The sequence below is a fragment of the Polistes dominula genome, unplaced genomic scaffold, assembly GCF_049000335.1.
Source record: "Polistes dominula isolate Pdom_NZ unplaced genomic scaffold, Pdom_raw_medaka contig_19, whole genome shotgun sequence".
Taxonomy (NCBI): Eukaryota; Metazoa; Arthropoda; class Insecta; order Hymenoptera; family Vespidae; genus Polistes; species Polistes dominula.
Genome location: NW_028301058.1, coordinates 3,087,789 through 3,106,514, shown reverse-complemented (window position 1 = coordinate 3,106,514; position 18,726 = coordinate 3,087,789). Strand labels below are relative to the sequence as shown.

Here is an 18,726-nt window from a genome sequence, read left to right as displayed (position 1 = left end):
GGGAAAAAGAAAAACATTACGCTTACTGACTGAACCCTTTTTTCATTTTCTATTATATTCGTTTAGATATCTTCTTCATACCAAAAATAATACCAATAGTAATAGTAGTAGTTATATCTATTCGTGTTCGTCCATCTATCCATCTATCCATCTATCTAGCATCCGCATTCCACGAATTTTCCACGTTCGTACCACGACCGACGTATGTGAAGTGGAAAATAACTTCTCCCGTTCATTTCTCAATGTGATAAGTTGGTCTAATAACGCGTCATTTTGTGCTAATTAAAAATGAAAACGTCATTTACATTAATCATTAAAATTACTTCGTATTTATTACTTTGTAAATGTTATATACGTCTAACATTTTTTGAATAATAATTCAAAAAAATGAGATACCTCGATTGAAACGTTTTCGATAGATTGTTCTGTAATATTTTTAAACTAAATGTATTATTTTTTTTCTTTTTTCTTTTTTCTTTTTTCTTTTTTTGTTTTTCAGAGAAAAATCAATGCAAGCCCACAATGCTTTCCCTTCCCCCCTTGTTCGTTAAATTCGTTATTTTACCACGTTTGTTTATCCAATATCTCTCACTACTTGTCATACGGCACAGGATATTTTAACGCGTCCCCTATCCGTAATTATTTTCCTATGTAATAAATATATACGACTGGGGTTGGGTAGAAAATTTGGGAAAGAGGTAGGGAGAGGTGACGGAGGGAATAGTGAGAGGCTTTCGGTGGGGAGGAAAAAAAATTCAAAAAAGAAAAAAAAACACAAAATAAAAATAATAAAAATAAAAAGCAAAAAGTGTCCAAGCATCAGATGAAAATTACACGCGACGTATCTACCTTGTGTTGTATGTGTTGGATTGTGTATATGAGCGAACGTGTAAGATTATCGTTGCTCGTGTGTTTTAAAATAAATGAAGTATTAAATTCATTCTCGTTGTTCGTTACCTCACTGCTGCATATTAAAATTTCCATATCGCTAGAGTGTAAGAGAGAGAAAGAGAGAGAGAAAGAGAGAGAGAGAGAAAGTAGAGAAAGATGGAGGCATTCGTTGATACGCTGAGCGGAAAGGTCGAAGAGAGGGTTGAAAGAAGAGAGGTAAAAGAGAAAGGGAAAAAAGAGTGAGTGAGTGAGTGAGTGAGAAAGAGAGTGAAAGCTCGTACATTTTTTGCCTACACTTATTCTCTCATCAAAGTAATTAAACCCAGCCAACGAGGGGTCTACTCTCTCTGTCTCTCTCTCACACATGCTGTCTCGTCGATGTAAAAGACAAAATCAAAATTCGCCTCTCAAACCCCCCGAGCCCTGCGAGCAAACGAGATATACGAGAGGGGGTATAAAAAGAAAAAAAAAAGAAGAGTAAAATACAAAAAAATGATATAACAGAAAGAGAGAGAGAGAGAGAGAGAGAGAGGTGAAAATGAGTATCTTTAAGAGATAATTTTGTTCGTCATAGAGAAAGTTAATTCGTATCTTTGTAGAATTTCGATTTTTTCAACGTTTATTTTAAACCACGTTCGTCCGACCAAACGGAATTGTTAATTAAGGACATATGAATATCCTGCAAATGTTTATTTTATTTTATATTTTTTTTTCTTTTTATTTATGCAATATAGTAGAATGATACCGCGCACATGTTTAGTAATAGGTGGTAGGTATGAACATAGAGAGTAGTTAGTAAAATATTCCTGTGTTATTCGTTTAAACTACTTTGCTAATGAACGATATGGAAAGAACGATATTGATGGAGTGAAAGGAGGGAAGAGGAGGTGGTGGTGGATAAAAGGGGTGGGGGTATCGATAATTTAGCGATAGAAATTTTTCACGATTAAAATCTCTATTTTTGTATTCGTACTCGTATACGTGTATATATTTATGTATGTATGTATATATAGATATATATAGTACGTGAATGTAAAGCCACGTTCGAAAACTCGTCGCAGTCGGGCGCAATGAGCGTCCATCCATTAGTAGGCAAAGGCTCGTTAATATTTGCAAACGCAATTCTACGTTATATAGGGTAGTACGTATCGTATCCTACTCACAGATACACACGTTCACGTATATACATAAGCATACAATACAATACAACACAATACAACACAACGACGATTACGACGACGACGACAACGAACGAACAACCAACGAATATAATGCAGAATGTATTTACTATTACAATATATATATGCGAAAAGGAAAATGAAATTTCAAAATGATCCTACAGTTCGTAAATGGCAGTACCGTAAAAATTTGATTTTTATCACATACAGATTATTCCAAAGAGTTACGTAATCGAAATTGCAATTCTGCCCGTTCTATTCGCGAATGTTGGATAGAGGGATGAGGAGGAGGAAGGAAAGATACGAGGGTGGACAATTTAAAACGTTTTTTAACTGAACATACATTATAAACAGGGAAAACTTCGATTAATTCCGTAATGTACCACACGCGGCGTATTGGATATACATACGTAGGTATAACGTATACATAATCACGTTTACGTTCGGTCGGACTAAAATTATTACAAATATTTCCTATTAACGAAAATATTTTTTTCAGATTATTTCAAACGATAGATATTATTATAATTTAGAAAAGACAAAAAAATAATTATTATTATTATTTTCTCTCATATTAATACATGTAATATATTTATCGATAATAATATACTTTTCATCTAACTTTCTAAACGTATTTACGTATTGTTAAAGTCGAAAGAGAAAATATATAAAAAAAAACATTCCGATGAAGGACTTTGTAAGCACACACACATACAGACACAGAGACAATTATGAACATAACACATATCATATAAACATAGAAATATATAAGTATAAACTCACACGAGAGTATAGATTTAAACTATTCCTGTTTACTGCTGTTCAGTATGGGGAAAGGACGAAAAGGTCTTGAAAGTTGTTTACAAGTATTCGATATACGTAAAATCTTGTCAGTTATTCTTGTACGTTCGAAAGATTCGCAACATTTTTACACAGTGGCTGGCTCCTTAACGTTTCTATCGTTATCTTCAAAATTGCGTTGCAATTGCACCATTCAAAATCGAGGATAAAACTTTCCTTTCGTTCAATTATCTTGTTCACAAACTTCTGCTGCTGTTGCTGCTGTTGGTCCACCTTCCTTGCTGCATTTTGGTTTAGTTAAATTCGCTTTTTCCGAATTTTCTCTCTTTTACCACCGAGTACCTGGTATTTCTCCTCCCCCTCACCCACATTTTCATCCATCTACGTGCTGCTGCTGGTGGTGGTGGTTCTGTTCGTTGATGTACCTACTTCATTTTTTGGGTAAGCTATGTGCATGAACTTTAAACGAGAGAATGTAAGAGATAGTTAGATAGATAGATATAGAGTGAAAAGGAAAAAGAAAGAGAGAGTAAGAGAGAGAAAGACTGTGTTTACTTGGATCAACGTTCGTTGGAATATTCTAGAAAAACCACGAGGTTCGTTGAAATACGTTACCACTTTTTCTGCATTCGACTAACAGACACACATACATAGATACATACACAGTTTCCCCCTCTCCTATCCACCCTTACTTATCTCCCCCTCTTTTCCATCCTCACTCCCCCTCTGTCTATATGTATCACTCACTCTCTCTCTCTCTCTCTCTCTTTCTCATTTTCATCTTTCCGTTCGTTTTTTGCCTGCATTCCGTGATTTGATTCATTAAATACGCGTGCTTGCAACGAATAAGGTACAAAAGAGAAAAAAAAAAGAAAAAATAAAAAAATAAAAAACGCGAAGATAACTCGGCTAGAATTTAATATTATTATACGCGGACCGTCCGGGAAGAAGTTTTTAACTTGCTACGGCACGGAACACGTTCCTTGAACATTCGCCCATTCGTTTTCCCCCGGTTTACGGAGAATTAATTCGAGCATTGATAACAAAGTGGGAGGAATGGTACGTGGTGGTAGTGGTGGTGGTGGTGGTAGTGGTAGTGGTAGTTGTGATGGTGAAGTAGAAGGGTAGAAGGTGTATAACTATCTGGGAAAACTCGTCGAAAGTTTTCGGTGAAGAGAAATATTCTCAATTTTATCCTGTTTATTGCAGCAAATCGTTAAGAGAATAAAAGAGAAGGAGAGAGAGAGAGAGAGAGAGAGAGAAAGGAAAAGGATCAACAGGAGAAAGCGTGAAAAACAACGATAACGTTTGTAGTTGCTTCTAACACACACATAAACACAAATTTAAAAGAAGAAAAAATATATATATATATATAGTAATAGGAATAAAATTCATAGTAGAATAAAAGTAAGTGTGATGTTGCAGCAACACAAATTAATTCTAGATTATAAATTATTGAAGAACAGTATGCCGATGCACACGAACGAGAATGAAAATCACATCGAGCCGAACGATTGGTAAGATTATTTTTCTTTTTCTTATTTTTTCCCCCCTTATCTTTTTTCGTATTTTTTTGTTTTTGTTTTTTCTTTATTTTCTTATTTTTATTTTCTTTTCTCGTATTTTCTGTTCTATATATCATGTATTATCGCAATATAGTGTTCTATTTGCGAACATAAGAAACGTTTGTGAGTTATTCTAAATATAAGAATTACGTGTAAGAGAAGAAACATGTTTGTAGAAGAATATTTCTCTACTTCTAATCGAAAGAATGTTTACGTATACTAAACGTATTAAATAGAGGTCGTTGTTGAGTCATCAGAAGACTCTCGGTTGTGTATTAGTTTTATCTTATGTCGTTACAGAGAAAAATAAAATATCAGATATTTTTGTAAAATAACAATGGATTTATTTGATCGCGTAATATATCGATTTTATAATTATTTTACAAAAAAAAAAAACAACAAAATTAATTATATTTCCGTTTCAATTTTATTTATCTTTTTTTTTTTAATAACGCACAGCACGCAATATTTTATTTTTTTTTTATTTTACAAATATTTTTTAACGCAGTTAACACTTGGCATGCGGGTATACTTCGCCATGCAGCGGGCGTTTTTTCGTGAATCGCGCGGAAATTTGGTCAAAATTTTCTTGTATCTTATTTTTTGTGTCTTTGTCGAATTTTATATTACATGTACATTGAAAAATGCACGATTCATCATATACATAGTCAAACGCTTTGTTCTCTTCACTGTGTTGTAATTATACGTTACCCACTATTCATCACAAATCTACTAAATACGTATTTTTACGTAACCCGCGCTCCTGTGACAGACTACGAAAAACGTAAAAATACGTTGCCTGCATGCCAAGTGTTAACAACAGGTGCATGCATAGATGAAGAAAAAAAAATGATTATACGTACAAAACAAACATCGTTTAGCGTTAAAGTGTTTCTTCCCATTATCTTTTTTTCTTTCTTATTTTTTGTTTGTTTGTTCGGTCTTAATCTTTACCGTTAATCCACGAAATCTTTTCTTTTTATTTTATTTTTTTTATTCCGGTACTCTCCCTTTCGCTTTTTTTTCCTAGTGAATCGTCAGGGTGAAAAATAGAAAAAAAAAAAAATAGAAATAAAACGAAAAAAAGCAAACAAAAAATCAGTAAAAGAAGACGATGAAACAGGAGAAGAAGGTGGGGCAGAAAGCAAAAAAAAATGAAGAGGTGGGTGGAAGAAGGGGTAGGGGGTAGAAAAGTCAGAAGGTAGAGTCGTTAAAGAGTTTCGCACCACCGAGCTTTGAATTTTCCTTCCGCCTTGCCTTTATTTCTTTTCACTTCGTTTTTCCAGATCTCCTTCTCCTTCTTCTTCTTCTTCTTCTTCTTCTTCTTCTTCTTCTCACTTTCTTTCAGAATCCCGCTAACGAAGCAGGTGGTGCCCATTCCTATCGATTCCTTTATCGTTTCGATTAAACACCAATCGTCGTAGGCAAATCTATTGAGAAGTTTTTTTTTTTTTATCGAAGTAAACGGATTAAAATATCACGGATCGAGAAAAAAGAAAAAGAAATGAAATGAAGAGATAAGATAAGAAAATAAAAAAAGTTATCTATCGTTGAAAAAAAAAACATATCGATTTATTTTCATACAATACTCGCGTGCTCGAAAACGAATAATAAATTACCAATTAATTATAATATTCTTAATTATAATGATATCTCACATTCGCTTGAATATTTTAATCTGAATAAAAAAGAAAAAAAAAACAAATAAGTCGTTTATCCAAAATGGTTCAACGATACAGACGATAAACGATTATTAATTTCTTACATTTTTATTGCTTTTTCTTTTTTTTTGTTTTTAACATCGTACTTTCATTTCAATAATAAAGATAAGAAATTAGTTCAACATATGTTATATATATATATATATATATATATATATATATATATGTATGTCGGGTTACGATTATTTCATATCAATTCTCGTGGGGGAAAAAAGAAAACAAGAAATGATTAAAAAAAAAGCAAGGTACAACAAGATAACGAAAGAAAATAATTAATAATTAGTGTGTCACGAATCTTTCGTATCTATAATACGATTTATATTATCATCATCGTAATAATATTACGATTGAATGAAAAAAACAGAATAATTGTAAAAAAAAAATTGTGAGTTCAACATCACTACCGTTGGTAATAATTTCTTCGTGTGTTGTTTCTTCTTTTTTTTTTTTTATTAAATAAAATACAATTTTAACAGGTTAGAAATATAGGTCAAATAATATTATACGATCTATACAACTTTCTATTACAACTTTTCCTACATTTGTAAATTTCCTTCAAATATTTGCATTTTATCATCTATTTCGTTAATTAAATGTTCCATGCAAAAACATATTCTCGAATGAATGAAAAAAAAAAATGTATCGTTACATTTTCTTTGTACATGCTTGTGCGATATTACACACGTGATATTATTCGTCAATATTATTCGTTGAATTTTACGACCATATACTGTATATTATTATTTTTTCAAATTTCTATCGATAAATAGATAAATGAAACAAAAAAAGAAAAAAGAAAAAAAAGAGACAGAGACAGTAGTCACGTGACTTAACAAAGTTGTCAACGAGGGTAACACTCCGGTAAGGGATGGGGATGGGGTTAAGGGTTAGAGGAGGGAGGAGGTTCGATAACTATAATATCAGTTTGGTTATCTCCTGTTTAACACCATTGTGTCTCAACGGACGCAGGGTGATAACGAATCAGCGTCTACCTCGACGATGGCATGGGTGCTAACGGTAGGGTGGGGAGGGGGTTGTGGGAGAGGTAGAGAGAAGGGTGGTTGGCAAAACGAGACAATGGTGCTCCAGGCACCGTGAAGATCCCATAATTGAATTACACTCCGATAACCGCTTATCGCAAGCTGCCTTTCCTATCTCTTTCTCTCTCTCCCTCTCTCTATCTCTCTATCTCTGTTTCTTTTCCTTTCCACCCCTCATACCAAACCCCATTTCATCCCCGTTTGGTTGGCTTCGAAAGCACGAGACCCGCCCGCACTGTGCGGGAAAATAACTTTCGCTTATTGCGCGAAATGGAAAAAGAGTATAGAAAAGGGCCAGAGAAAGAGAGAGAAAGAAAGTGTGTGGGTGTGTGTGTGTTCGATGGCTCGACGTATAGAAAGGGTGAGGGAAGGGGAAGGGAAAAAGGGAGATGGCCATGCAGCGTAGCAGAGTGGAAAGCTCTTTTTTTTTCTTTTTTCTTTTCCTCCCCCACCAGCCTCCACCCCCCATTGATTCATTCATTTCATCTTTCAGCATTCGTATAGCCAATGCCAACGAAATAATTAGTTCCCCTTACCGATTCCCTTCCTCGGTTGCTATACTACTATACCTCACGGTAACTGGTGGCGCCGGATAGACGGAGGAAATTAAATTCGTGCTCTACCGAACGATACCGCGCGAACATCGACGATACCGACCGATTCGTTCCTTTGATTCGACGAGTACTTTTCCCTTCACCTGCCCACCTACCCCGACCTTCATTACACCCCCAATCCCCCTCCTCCATCTATGGTTTCACTCTCTTTCTATTTCTATTTCTATTTCTGTGCCTGTATCGTGTCTTCTTTCTTTTTCTTTTTCTTTTTTCACTGTCATTAATTATCAATCCTTTAAAACTGACGAGATAGAAGAATTTTATTATGACCCTTTTTCTTTTCTTTTTTTTTATACATTATTGCTTCGATTAAAAAAAAAAAAATAGAGCAGAGGAAAATATACTTCATGTAACATTTTTATTTCAGATTATTTTTTATTTGAGAATTTAATTATCATAATCTTTATCAAATCAGTAATGTTGTTTTGTCGATGAAACACACAGATTAGGGTTCGATTTAAGTTTCGATCGGTCAAGACGATCGTCGGAAAGTTTACTACGAAAATTCGAACTAACGGACGTCGAAATTGGGAGAAGGGAGGACGGGGAATACTATACGTGCTGAAATCTACCCCCATGGATTCCACCTCCCACTTAAAGTACCTTGTATACGCTCCGTTACGCGTGCTTCGAGGGGAATAAATTCGAGGGTTCGCGAAACGGCTGATTCGGGAATAATTTTCGACTATCTCGCGTAAGTACCACCACCACCACCACCATCACAACCATCACCACCATAGCCAAGCTATGCGTACGCTATGACGTTGCGTATTTTTTTCCAACCATGAACCAGACTTTTCCCCGATGCTTTCGCGTATTAATTGAAAAATAATTACAAACCCCCACCCTTTCCACCTCCTATTCATTCCCCATAGTTCGTTTTATTCGCAACCGGGAAATAACATTCCCAGGAATTTATTCATATCTCATTGTCAAGAAACGTAGAGAAAATCATTTGCATTTTATTTGATTCGATTTTATTTGATTTCTTTTTTCTTTTTTTTTTTTTTAATTATAAATAACCAAGGAAAATAAATTTGAGACGAGAAATTCAAGGATCCTTCGTCGATTCGAATTCTTTAGCCGAGTAAACAGGGGTTGAGGTTGTAATTCAACGTCATTTCAAAATACTTTGGCTAATTATAAACCAATTAGGATTATATTTATCAGTAAAATAAGCAAATAAACTCAAAGTTCTATTTCCATGTAACTTAAGATTAAAATATTTTATCCGATTAATTTTTATATACGTAATTATGTAAAATATTATGTTTCATATTTCTTCCTAAATACTTTCTAATAATATAATATCAATTTTATTTATGTAATTTTGTCAATGAAAATGAACGACTAATCAAGAATTTAATTATGTCATTTATACGAGAAATATTTCAAATTGTCCTAATAATAATTTTGATAACTATGTAACAATAGCATTCGATAGTAGGTAGTCTAAACTATGAGTTCTAATAAAAATAGAATAAAAAATATTTGCAAGATAAGAAAGAGAGAGAGAGAGAGAGAGAGAGAGAGAGAGAGGAGTACGGTGATCTCGTACCTTGAAAGCAGGTATAATCGCTTTAATTAACAATGAAGCAATGGCTACTGACCGCAGCAGGTTGAAACAGGGTACAAGTACGATCGTGGGTTGCTTGTTAGATGGGAGAAGAGGTGTAGGGGGAAGGAAGGAATGAAGAGGAAGTTGGTCGGGTGCGGTAGGAAAAGGGGGGCCAGGATTTCAGCAGAGGTGATGGTGGTGATGGTGGTGTGTGGTGGTGGTAGTAGAGGACGGACAAAAGCGAGAGAGCACAAATTTGAGCTCAGCAGAAATTCTGCCCCAATTACCGATCAGTAATTGGACGCCGCGAGGCGTATCGCAGTCGTGGACCGATCTCGGTACGATTATCGAATCTTCGATCACGCCGACTGAAATTCGTAGGCGTTGGTTGCATCTCTTTCTCTCTATCTCTCTATCTCTCTCTTTCTCTCTCTGATACACACACATTTTAGGATCGTTAGTATCGAATCGTTTCATTGAAAATTTCACGATTTTCAAGAGAGAGAAAGAAAGTAAGATACTACTTTTCAAATTGACCGGATTATATACTAAATAAAAAGCATTTCGTTGTATGTTCATCTTTTTTTTTCTTTTGTTTTGTTATTTTTTTTTTATTTGATTTCGTATTTATTTTGAATAAGAAACAAAACACGATTTGGTTTTATTTTCTTTTTATAAGAAACTAAAGCCAAATGTTTGTTAATACGATTGTATATCTGTGTGTATACTAGGATGTTTTTTTTATAAAATATTTATTTAATACAATTCTAAACTATTTATTAAATTGTAATGACACACAAAATAATACCACAATTAGAATGGAATACATCAAATAAAATAAAACATGAAAAAATAGAAAAAGTAAGGTTATGTCGTATATAAATTGAAATAATTAAATTGAAATACGACGCCATCTATTGAACACTTAAACAACCTAAAGACCTAGATAACCTCTAAATAATAAATCCTTAAATTATTAACAAAAAATAGAAATAATCGCGATAAAAACTATTCTATATACTAAGTTGAACAAATCACACAAAATAAAAATAATTTCATTTAGATCGGTTCAATAGTTTCAAAGTTCATTGGAAATTAACAATAAAACACTGAATTTTTATGTATAAAGATATATATATATATATATATTAGAATACTTAATTCGATTTAATCGTTCTTTAACCATCGTGGAAATCTATCGAATTTCTTTTTACTCTTTGAATTTCTTCATAATCTATTTCTTTCTATCAAAGAATCGCAATCAATGTAACTACGATTTCCTTTACCTCATCCTTTCCTCTCCTTCCCCTTTCTTCTCATCATCCTACCTCAATCCATCCATTTTGACAATTAGTAAGATCTTTTCGTTTAAAGATGGATCCACTTGTAAGCACTTATTTAGTCGCGTTAATTCAGCAGCTCGGTTTGGCGACGAAGAAAGGAAATATTCGTGGGAGGGGAATGGGTTTGAGTTGGCGGAGGAGGTGGAGGTTGTGAAAGAAAAAAAAGGCTGAAAAGAAAAAACTGTGATGACGAGACTTACGGTCTGACGAATCTAAAGATGTAAAGAAAGGAGTAAATCGGTTAGAGGGTGAGTGAGAAAAAGTATCAGAAAAAAGGGAATGAGGAGAAAGAGAGAGAGTGAGATAGACAGACAGGATGATTCGATAGAGATGGATAGGGTCAGAACAGTATGGGACGGTGAAAGTCGTGGAAAATTTTTTCCCGTAATTTCGTAGAAAACCATCAGCACAGGCTGCTGATTCTGCTGCTGTGGAAATATTTTTTTCTTCTTCTTGTTTTTTTTTTTTAATCAATGTTCTTCGCTGTTATCTGTCCTTTTTTTCCATTGATCGAGAATTATTTTCTTCTACGATCAAATAACTTCTAATCGATCATTCATTTATTAAGATTAAGAAAAAAAATAACGAATGTTATTATTAAATAATAGTAAATATATAAGATTTGGGTAAAGAAGGAAAAGATATAAAATAATAACAAAGAAAAGGTCTATGAAAGAACAGCATTGAAAATCGAATAAATCATTCTTAGTGTAAAAAGATATATGTGACTTTGGGTTAACGGGGTTTTATAGAACGTACATATGTTGGCAAGAAATACAGAAGAAAAAGAAAAAGAAGAAGAAGAAGAAAAAGTAAAAGAGTAAAAGTAAGGGGAGTAAAAAAAAAATAGTATAAGAAAGAAAGAAAGAATGAAAGAGTCGAACGTTTCTTCTCTTTAAAATGTTGTTTGCAAGAGGACACTGTGTACGTGTCTGGAGCTCACGTAGAGCTCAGGGACCTTCTTGTTTCTTGTCTCTGCTAGGGTTGCTTGCTTGATAGTAATGTACGTTCACGAATGTAGGGATTGGGGGATGTATAGGAGGAGGACAATGGTGGTGGTGGTGGTGGTGGTGATGGTGACATATACATACTCGGTAAGCGAGCTTGGTTGGAAGAATGAGGGGATATTCGGGTGTAAGGGGTTTTAAAGGGCTTCAGATATAGGAGGCTAAGAGAACTGAGAAGAGAAAGGGGTGAAAAAGTTTTGTATGCTGCTTTCGTATCAGCGGACACTACACGTGACCGGCGTATCTAGCGGAGAGTTTAAAACGTGGATGGTCACCCTTCTATCTTTCCTCTCCTTCAGCCCCTCTTCCTCGTCTTTCTTGTTCACCGTTCACCCTTTCTTTTTCTTCGTACATTCGTACGTTCCTTCGTTCTCGTTTTCTTCCTTCTATTTCAGCTTCGTCTTTCACCTTCTATCTCATCTTGGTATTCTATCAAACCCCTTGAACGTCGGTATCCTCAATCGTGTAGTACTAGGGAAAGGGAACGCAAGGAGGATGTTAAAATCGATCGACGTTTTCGATTTTGCAGGTCTAACTCTAGTCAACGCGCCCGCGGCACCAATACGTTCATCGTGATTTGCTCGAAGATTAGTCCTTCGTGGTATCCGCTCGAAATTACCTATCACCCTTCGCACACGATCGCTCAGCATTCCCTTTCACTTCTCTATCTCTCTCCTTCTATCTATCTATCTAGCTATCTGTCTATCTATCTAGCTATCTATCTATCTTGCTCGTACCAGGACCTATGGTCACACCACCAATCGCGAGTACTGTGATAACGCGGAATTTCATTTCCTTCACGGTAAATACGATTTCCAGCTAGCTCGTTCGTACCTTCGTTCATTGGTTCGTTCGTAGGTTCATTCGTAGGTTCGTTCGTTTTACGTTAGATAGTTTCGTAGGAAAAATCGAACATGAAACAATGTGACTCAATGCATTCGATGGAATTGTTATACTTCATTCAAAACTAAAAGAGAAAGAGAAATAGAGTTTGTGTGTGTGTATGTGTGACGATGAAAGCAAACGATTAGTGTACGTATTATAATTCCTTCGAAAATGTTTCCTTCCGTCGTAGTTCATTTCTCTAAACCTTTACGTTAAACGTAAACGTCAGTCATAATAATTATAATATAACTTTAAATAGAACGTTATCTATTATCTCTCGATAATCGTTCGTTACTTATTGTCAATTATAAATTATTAAAGTCTTACTAGGTTTCTATCATGTACGATGAAATAAGAAAAAACAAGTGTGCGTACACGTAAAAATATAATGAAATATGAGATCTTGTTGTACGTGTAATTGCAAAGTTTCGAATATATTCGTTTGGTCGTTGGTTCGATGGCGTTCATTACAAAATTAATTATAAATAATTATGTTTTCCGTACTATAGTTAATAAATCATTAAAAAGTCAAAGGGTTCGGAAGAACGGTACTGGCGAAATAAAAGCAAGCAAAAGCTACGAACGAACGAACTGAACAAACGAACGAGCGAGTGAAAAGAAAGAGTGGGGGTGAAGGTGATGAAGGTAGATGAGGGTGAGGAGGGTAGAGAGGGGGACAAGAGAGGGCTTGGAAACGAATGGGATGAAGAGAGTGGCAATGAGGTGAGGTGAAGAAGAAGAAAGAAAAAGAGGGGGTGGAGAAGGGGGCGGAGATGGTGGTGGAAGGGGAGAAAAAAGGGAAGGAAAGGGAGGAATATCGGTGGTTACCGTATCGCTCTGCACGGACGGCACGCCGAGGACGTATTTTTTCTTCATTAGCGCAAGGCGCCCTGGTAAACTGAAAACAATTATGCAAATTCTCCTCCCTCGTGTACCCAACCCACCTTTCCTATCTACCTACCATCCCGCAACCACCTCCTTTCGAGTCAAAGTCACCCTCTACCTACCTCGATATCCCCACTACCAACACCACCACCCACTTTTCTTCCCTCTCTCTCTCTTTAACGTTTGCGCTTAGGGGCAATACGGAGTTTCGCTTGTCGTCTCGCAAATGAAGGGGCTGGGTCGTGTAGCCCTGATGCAAAAGAGGGTTGACTGAAACGTGAAGCTGTCAGAGAGTTAGTATAAATTTATATATATATATATATATATAGATGTCTTGCGTTAAATCATATAATTCAGATTTACGTTGAATCGTAATAAAAAAAGAAGAAAGAAGAAAGTAAAATCCATTAAATTTTGTTCTTTTCTTTCTTGATTAAAGGCTTCGTATCAATGAATTCACGTTTTAATGCAATAATGAATATTTTCGATTTAATATGACCATCAAAGCAAATGAGAAAGAGAAAGAGAGAAAGATAATACTAGTTTACCGACGATATTGTTTTTTTTGTTTTTTAAATAAGGTAATCGAAAGGCTAAAGGGCTGACAGGAAGGGTACCGTACGTTCGCGTTTAAATCGATTTTCAACATTGGACGTCATTAGACGGAGCGCGTTTTGCACCGATGCGAAATTAATTCCTCGTAATCTGACTTGATAATTAAGATTTAAAAGTGTAATGCACATCGCGCGTATTTCCTCTTTACTTTTGGCTTCACAACCTTTTCCTCTTCTCTCTTCTCTCTCTTTCTCGGGCTCTTGGGATTAAAAATTTTTTTTTCTTTTATTCTATTTCTCGATACACTAATACATAAGTAATATCGTCGTCTTTTTCGCATATTATTCGTTAAATAATTGCCGTCAAGGTAAATGACTTCGATTCAAGTAGTTACCAACTTACTCAACTCGATGAATTTATTATTAAAATTGAAATATGTATGTACATATACATATTCGATATTTGTGTTTGCATTTTTATTACCATAATTATTATCGAACCATCCTCGTCATTCTAGCAGTAGAAGTAGTAGTTGATTAATCATATAATAAATATGATATGATGAAAGAGGATGAGTATTTGCAATGGAAATAAACAAGAAAATGGGAGGAAGGGTGGAGGAAAGGGTAAAGAGGAAGGAGGAAGTAATGGGGAAAAAAAGAATGAAAAAAATAGGCTTGAAGTGTATATATGTATGTATATCCCAAAGGGATGCAAAACGTATTTGGTATTGGTTAGATTTTCGAGATTCGACGCCACCAGTTGTACGTACAAATCAACACCCAACTATCCCCAAACCAACCAATGAACGTCATGGAATAACGCTTTCAAGAGTACTCCGAAAGGGATGAAAGGAAACAGACAGACTGCGGTGGTTCTTGCTTAATTTCCTGTGGCTAATGAAAGACCATACATAGAGGAGGAACCCTTTTTGCACTTCGCACCCTTAACAAAAATTTCTATCGATGTTCTGTAAGGATCGAACTTTTCGTGTCTTGTTGTGTTATTTTTTTTTTTTTTTTTATATTAAATAAAACATTCAAAGATATTTTGTTTTAAATTATTAATTAAGTGTATTGCAATATAATAGATAGTTAAACTAAATGACATAGTAAACAAGTATACGACTCATATTTCTATCACTTTATTTAAGATTGAAATTAATTTATTTTAATAATTGAAACGTAAAATTAATATCACGATAAACTCATTCGCTTGTTGTTGTGTATGCATTGAATTGATGCAAGAATGATAAGATAGTTAGAGTTGTAGCGAATTTATATTTCATTTTGAAATATTATAACGCGTATATAAGCGTTTTTTTTTTCTAATTAATAACAAACGCTAGAGTTTAGTCGTGTTAATATGTTGCATGATAATATTAGAGAATGAGATTTAGTTTAATGAAAGATTCGTCGTCACATTGACAATAAACTTCGTATAGAAAAACGTATTATTATTATATCTTGAAGTATAAGCTTACGTGTGTTCGTATATATAGATGTATGCATGTATGCATGCATATGCTTGTAGGTAAAATAGCGTATTGTGTACGAGAAGAAAGGTTCTCGACGATAATCAGATGCCCGAGATAGACCAGACTAATTTGCTTTTGCTCGGTTCTTCGTGTTGGTTATAACGAGTCTGGACATTGCCCGAAGTTACGGTCAAACTCAGCAACGAACTAGGAGAACAGCAACCACCCACCAGTAGTAATAGTATTCGACTAGCTAGAGTATTTAACGATTGTTACCGTTAGATAACCTAATAAGATGCAGAGATTCTCTCGTGTTACACCCAAGCTGCAATTTTCAAAGTTCTCTGGGTTTAAGCTGTACAAATTTTGCAAAATAATCCGGTAATAACGGGATACGGTAAAATGGTATCTATAGTAAATATACTCTTTTATATGCAGATAGGATTGCTGCATACTTTCTACCAGTTTGTCAAGATTTGCTTTTTCTTAATATTATATTCAAGTTAATCCGTTCTGTGATTTAAATATTTATTTGTTTTTTGGTTCGTTCAGTTTTGCTCGATTAGAAAGGAAAATTTCGTACAGGTATTATTAGATAAATATAATTAACATTAGCTTTACATACTGAGCCAATTTTGCTCATTAAACATTTAATTACTCTATACATATATAATATATAATAATAATATAATATAATATAAATATATATTTAATATATATTAGAGTGGTCCAAAAAAAACATTTTTTTTTCAAGTGCTATTGTCTCAATAGCTTCTCTTAGGTATTAAAAAAAAATTCCCTCCAAAGCGCAGCTTGATATCTCAATTCTTCATGAAGCTCAATGAATTTCTATTTTCCCATTTAAATAACACGTAAAAACATTTTTTTTAAGTTTTCATCCTGTAAAACTACGAAAAAAAATTTTTTCTAAATTTTCCATCAATTATTCTTGTAGGAAATTTAATTCTCTACCAAAAAGTACTGAAGTAGTTTTTTCGTAATCCTAACGGGTAAAAAGTTATTGAGCTTTAAATACTCGCAATAAAAGAAAATTTAATCAGATATGATTTTAGAATCCATGTTGTATCACATTTCCTGTTACAAAGTATTTGATTATGTAATTTATATTTTTTTCTTAAATAAAAAAATTAAATTCAGTATACATCCATAAGTACTAGCTTGCTCTTGATTTAAATTTCGAATAAAGTTCAAATTCAATTTTAAAAATTACTGTCATCTAGTTTCCGTCGATAATATCATTTGCTATACCTTATCTCACCATGTAGTAGTAACTTTATGCATAACACGTAAAGAATATTATTGATCATAACATTTGTAATCATAATACTGACAAAATGTCAAGCAGATCTAAAAATCAATATGTGTATTTAGTAGGCTTTCAAAGCAGTGCATTGAACAAACAAAAATTGTCATTTCAGCGACAAGTATTAAGTGTTTTTTTTTTATAATTTGAATTTTCTCAAACAAACTGTTCGTTCGAAATGTATTGGATGAGGTTAATGACATTTGGAGTCTTACTGGTATACCAGTAATTAAACCATGTAATGCAATTTCAAAAATTGTAAGTCTCAATAACGAGTGGATTTTATTTAAAAAAAAAAATAAGTCTCGCAATACACAAACCAAAAAGTCAAAAGAAAAACGATTTTCTTTGAAGTTGGATCAAATTTTCGATTTAGTACTCTAAAAGTCTTTTAACCAGCTCACAGAAACACAAAAAGTATTTTTATCAAATGAACGTAGTGCACAACGATCAAGCCCTGTTATCATTGAAACAAATTCACAAACAGATAGTGATGAAGGTATCTAATGTAATATTACTGTTAATATTAATTAGGAACTAAAGATGAATAACAGAAACAATATCTGTTACAAGTAGTTGCTGCTCATAGGAAAAAATATCTAAATTGTAATAAGAAAAATTATTCATAATTCACAGTTAATACTTCACCAAAAGACATGTGTAAATTATATTATAAACAGTCTAGAGTTTGATAAATTTTGAAATAAATACATGAAGTCACCAAAAAATTTTTCAAAAAGTTAAAAATTATTTTTAATCCATAAAAATTAAATAAATTATCTAGTAAAATTGTCAATTCCTTCAAAAAGTTGTTTTGAAACTATCTTCCTTCAAATTTTCTTTTATTGCGAGTATTTAAAGCTCGATAACTTTTTACCCGTTAGGATTACAAAAAAACTACCTCAGTACTTTTTGGTAGAGAATTAAATTTCCTACAAGAATAATTGATGAAAAATTCAGAAAAAAGTTTTTTTCGTAGTTTTACCGGATAAAAACGTAAAAACAATTTTTTTATTTAAACGGGAAAATAGAAATTCATTGAGTTTCGTGGAGATGATAGGCAAAAGACTTTTTTTTTGGAGCACTAATATATATATATATATATATACAGTAAAGAACATAACTGAACCAATAACCACTACTTTTGTATAAATCTTTATTTATTGCTAAGAATGTAAATGAATATTAAAAAATGGACATTATAGTAAGTTTTATTTTAATTAGAATACACATCATTAATTTTTTCAATAATCAATGTCTCCTCGTTTAGCACTTATAAACAAAAATGATTGACTCGGTTTTTCACCGGTCCGTAAAAGGAATGTTTACGTGGAATGTTTCAGCAGTATTTTTACATCTAGCAGTTTGATATGTTTACAAAATATATTTTTTGTTTACGTTTACGTCTAAGCATTCAATTTCTTGCAATCAGTCGAACAGAAAAGTACGCAAATAAATTAAAGCAAATATGAAGGCAATTGCTTCAAATTGTTTAAAAAAGTAATTTCTTTTTTGAATGACGGCTTATTAACACGTCAGACAGCAAAAAATAGTAGTTTTATTTAGTCAATAGTGCAGAAAATAGGAAAAAAAATACTGTAAAAGTATGTTATTAAATGTTAGAAAAAGATCCAAAAAATTATCACCGCAGGATGAACGAAGAATTATACGATTTGTCACATCTGATGAAACTTCAAGTGCCACCATGGCCAAAAAATTATTTAAAAAAGATACCGATATACAAATAAGCAAGTGGACAGCACAAAGAACCCTCAAAGGAGCTATTGGGCAGCCCCGAAACATTAGGTATCCACCTCCATGTATTACCGTTTGCTTTACATGTCGTGGTTTAAGCCTTTCATTTTTACGAGTCCAGAACAAT

The 18,726-nt window shown here is 33.7% G+C and overlaps 1 protein-coding gene across 30 annotated transcripts in view; it reads left to right on the top strand.

Moving 5' to 3' along the window:
• LOC107065823 (CUGBP Elav-like family member 1-A) overlaps positions 1–18,726 on the top strand; it is a 402,374-nt gene that overhangs the window by 165,466 nt on the left and 218,182 nt on the right. Inside the window, exons 1-2 of one of the 30 annotated variants that reach the window (XM_089175841.1) lie at positions 2,962–3,311; positions 4,080–4,387. The exons of the other annotated variants lie outside the window; for them this stretch is intronic. Coding sequence (XP_089031967.1) covers positions 4,287–4,387 — 101 coding nt within the window. The 5' untranslated portion in view covers positions 2,962–3,311; positions 4,080–4,286. Of the gene's footprint in view, positions 1–2,961; positions 3,312–4,079; positions 4,388–18,726 lie in introns of those variants that run through there. 30 annotated transcript variants of the gene reach the window in all.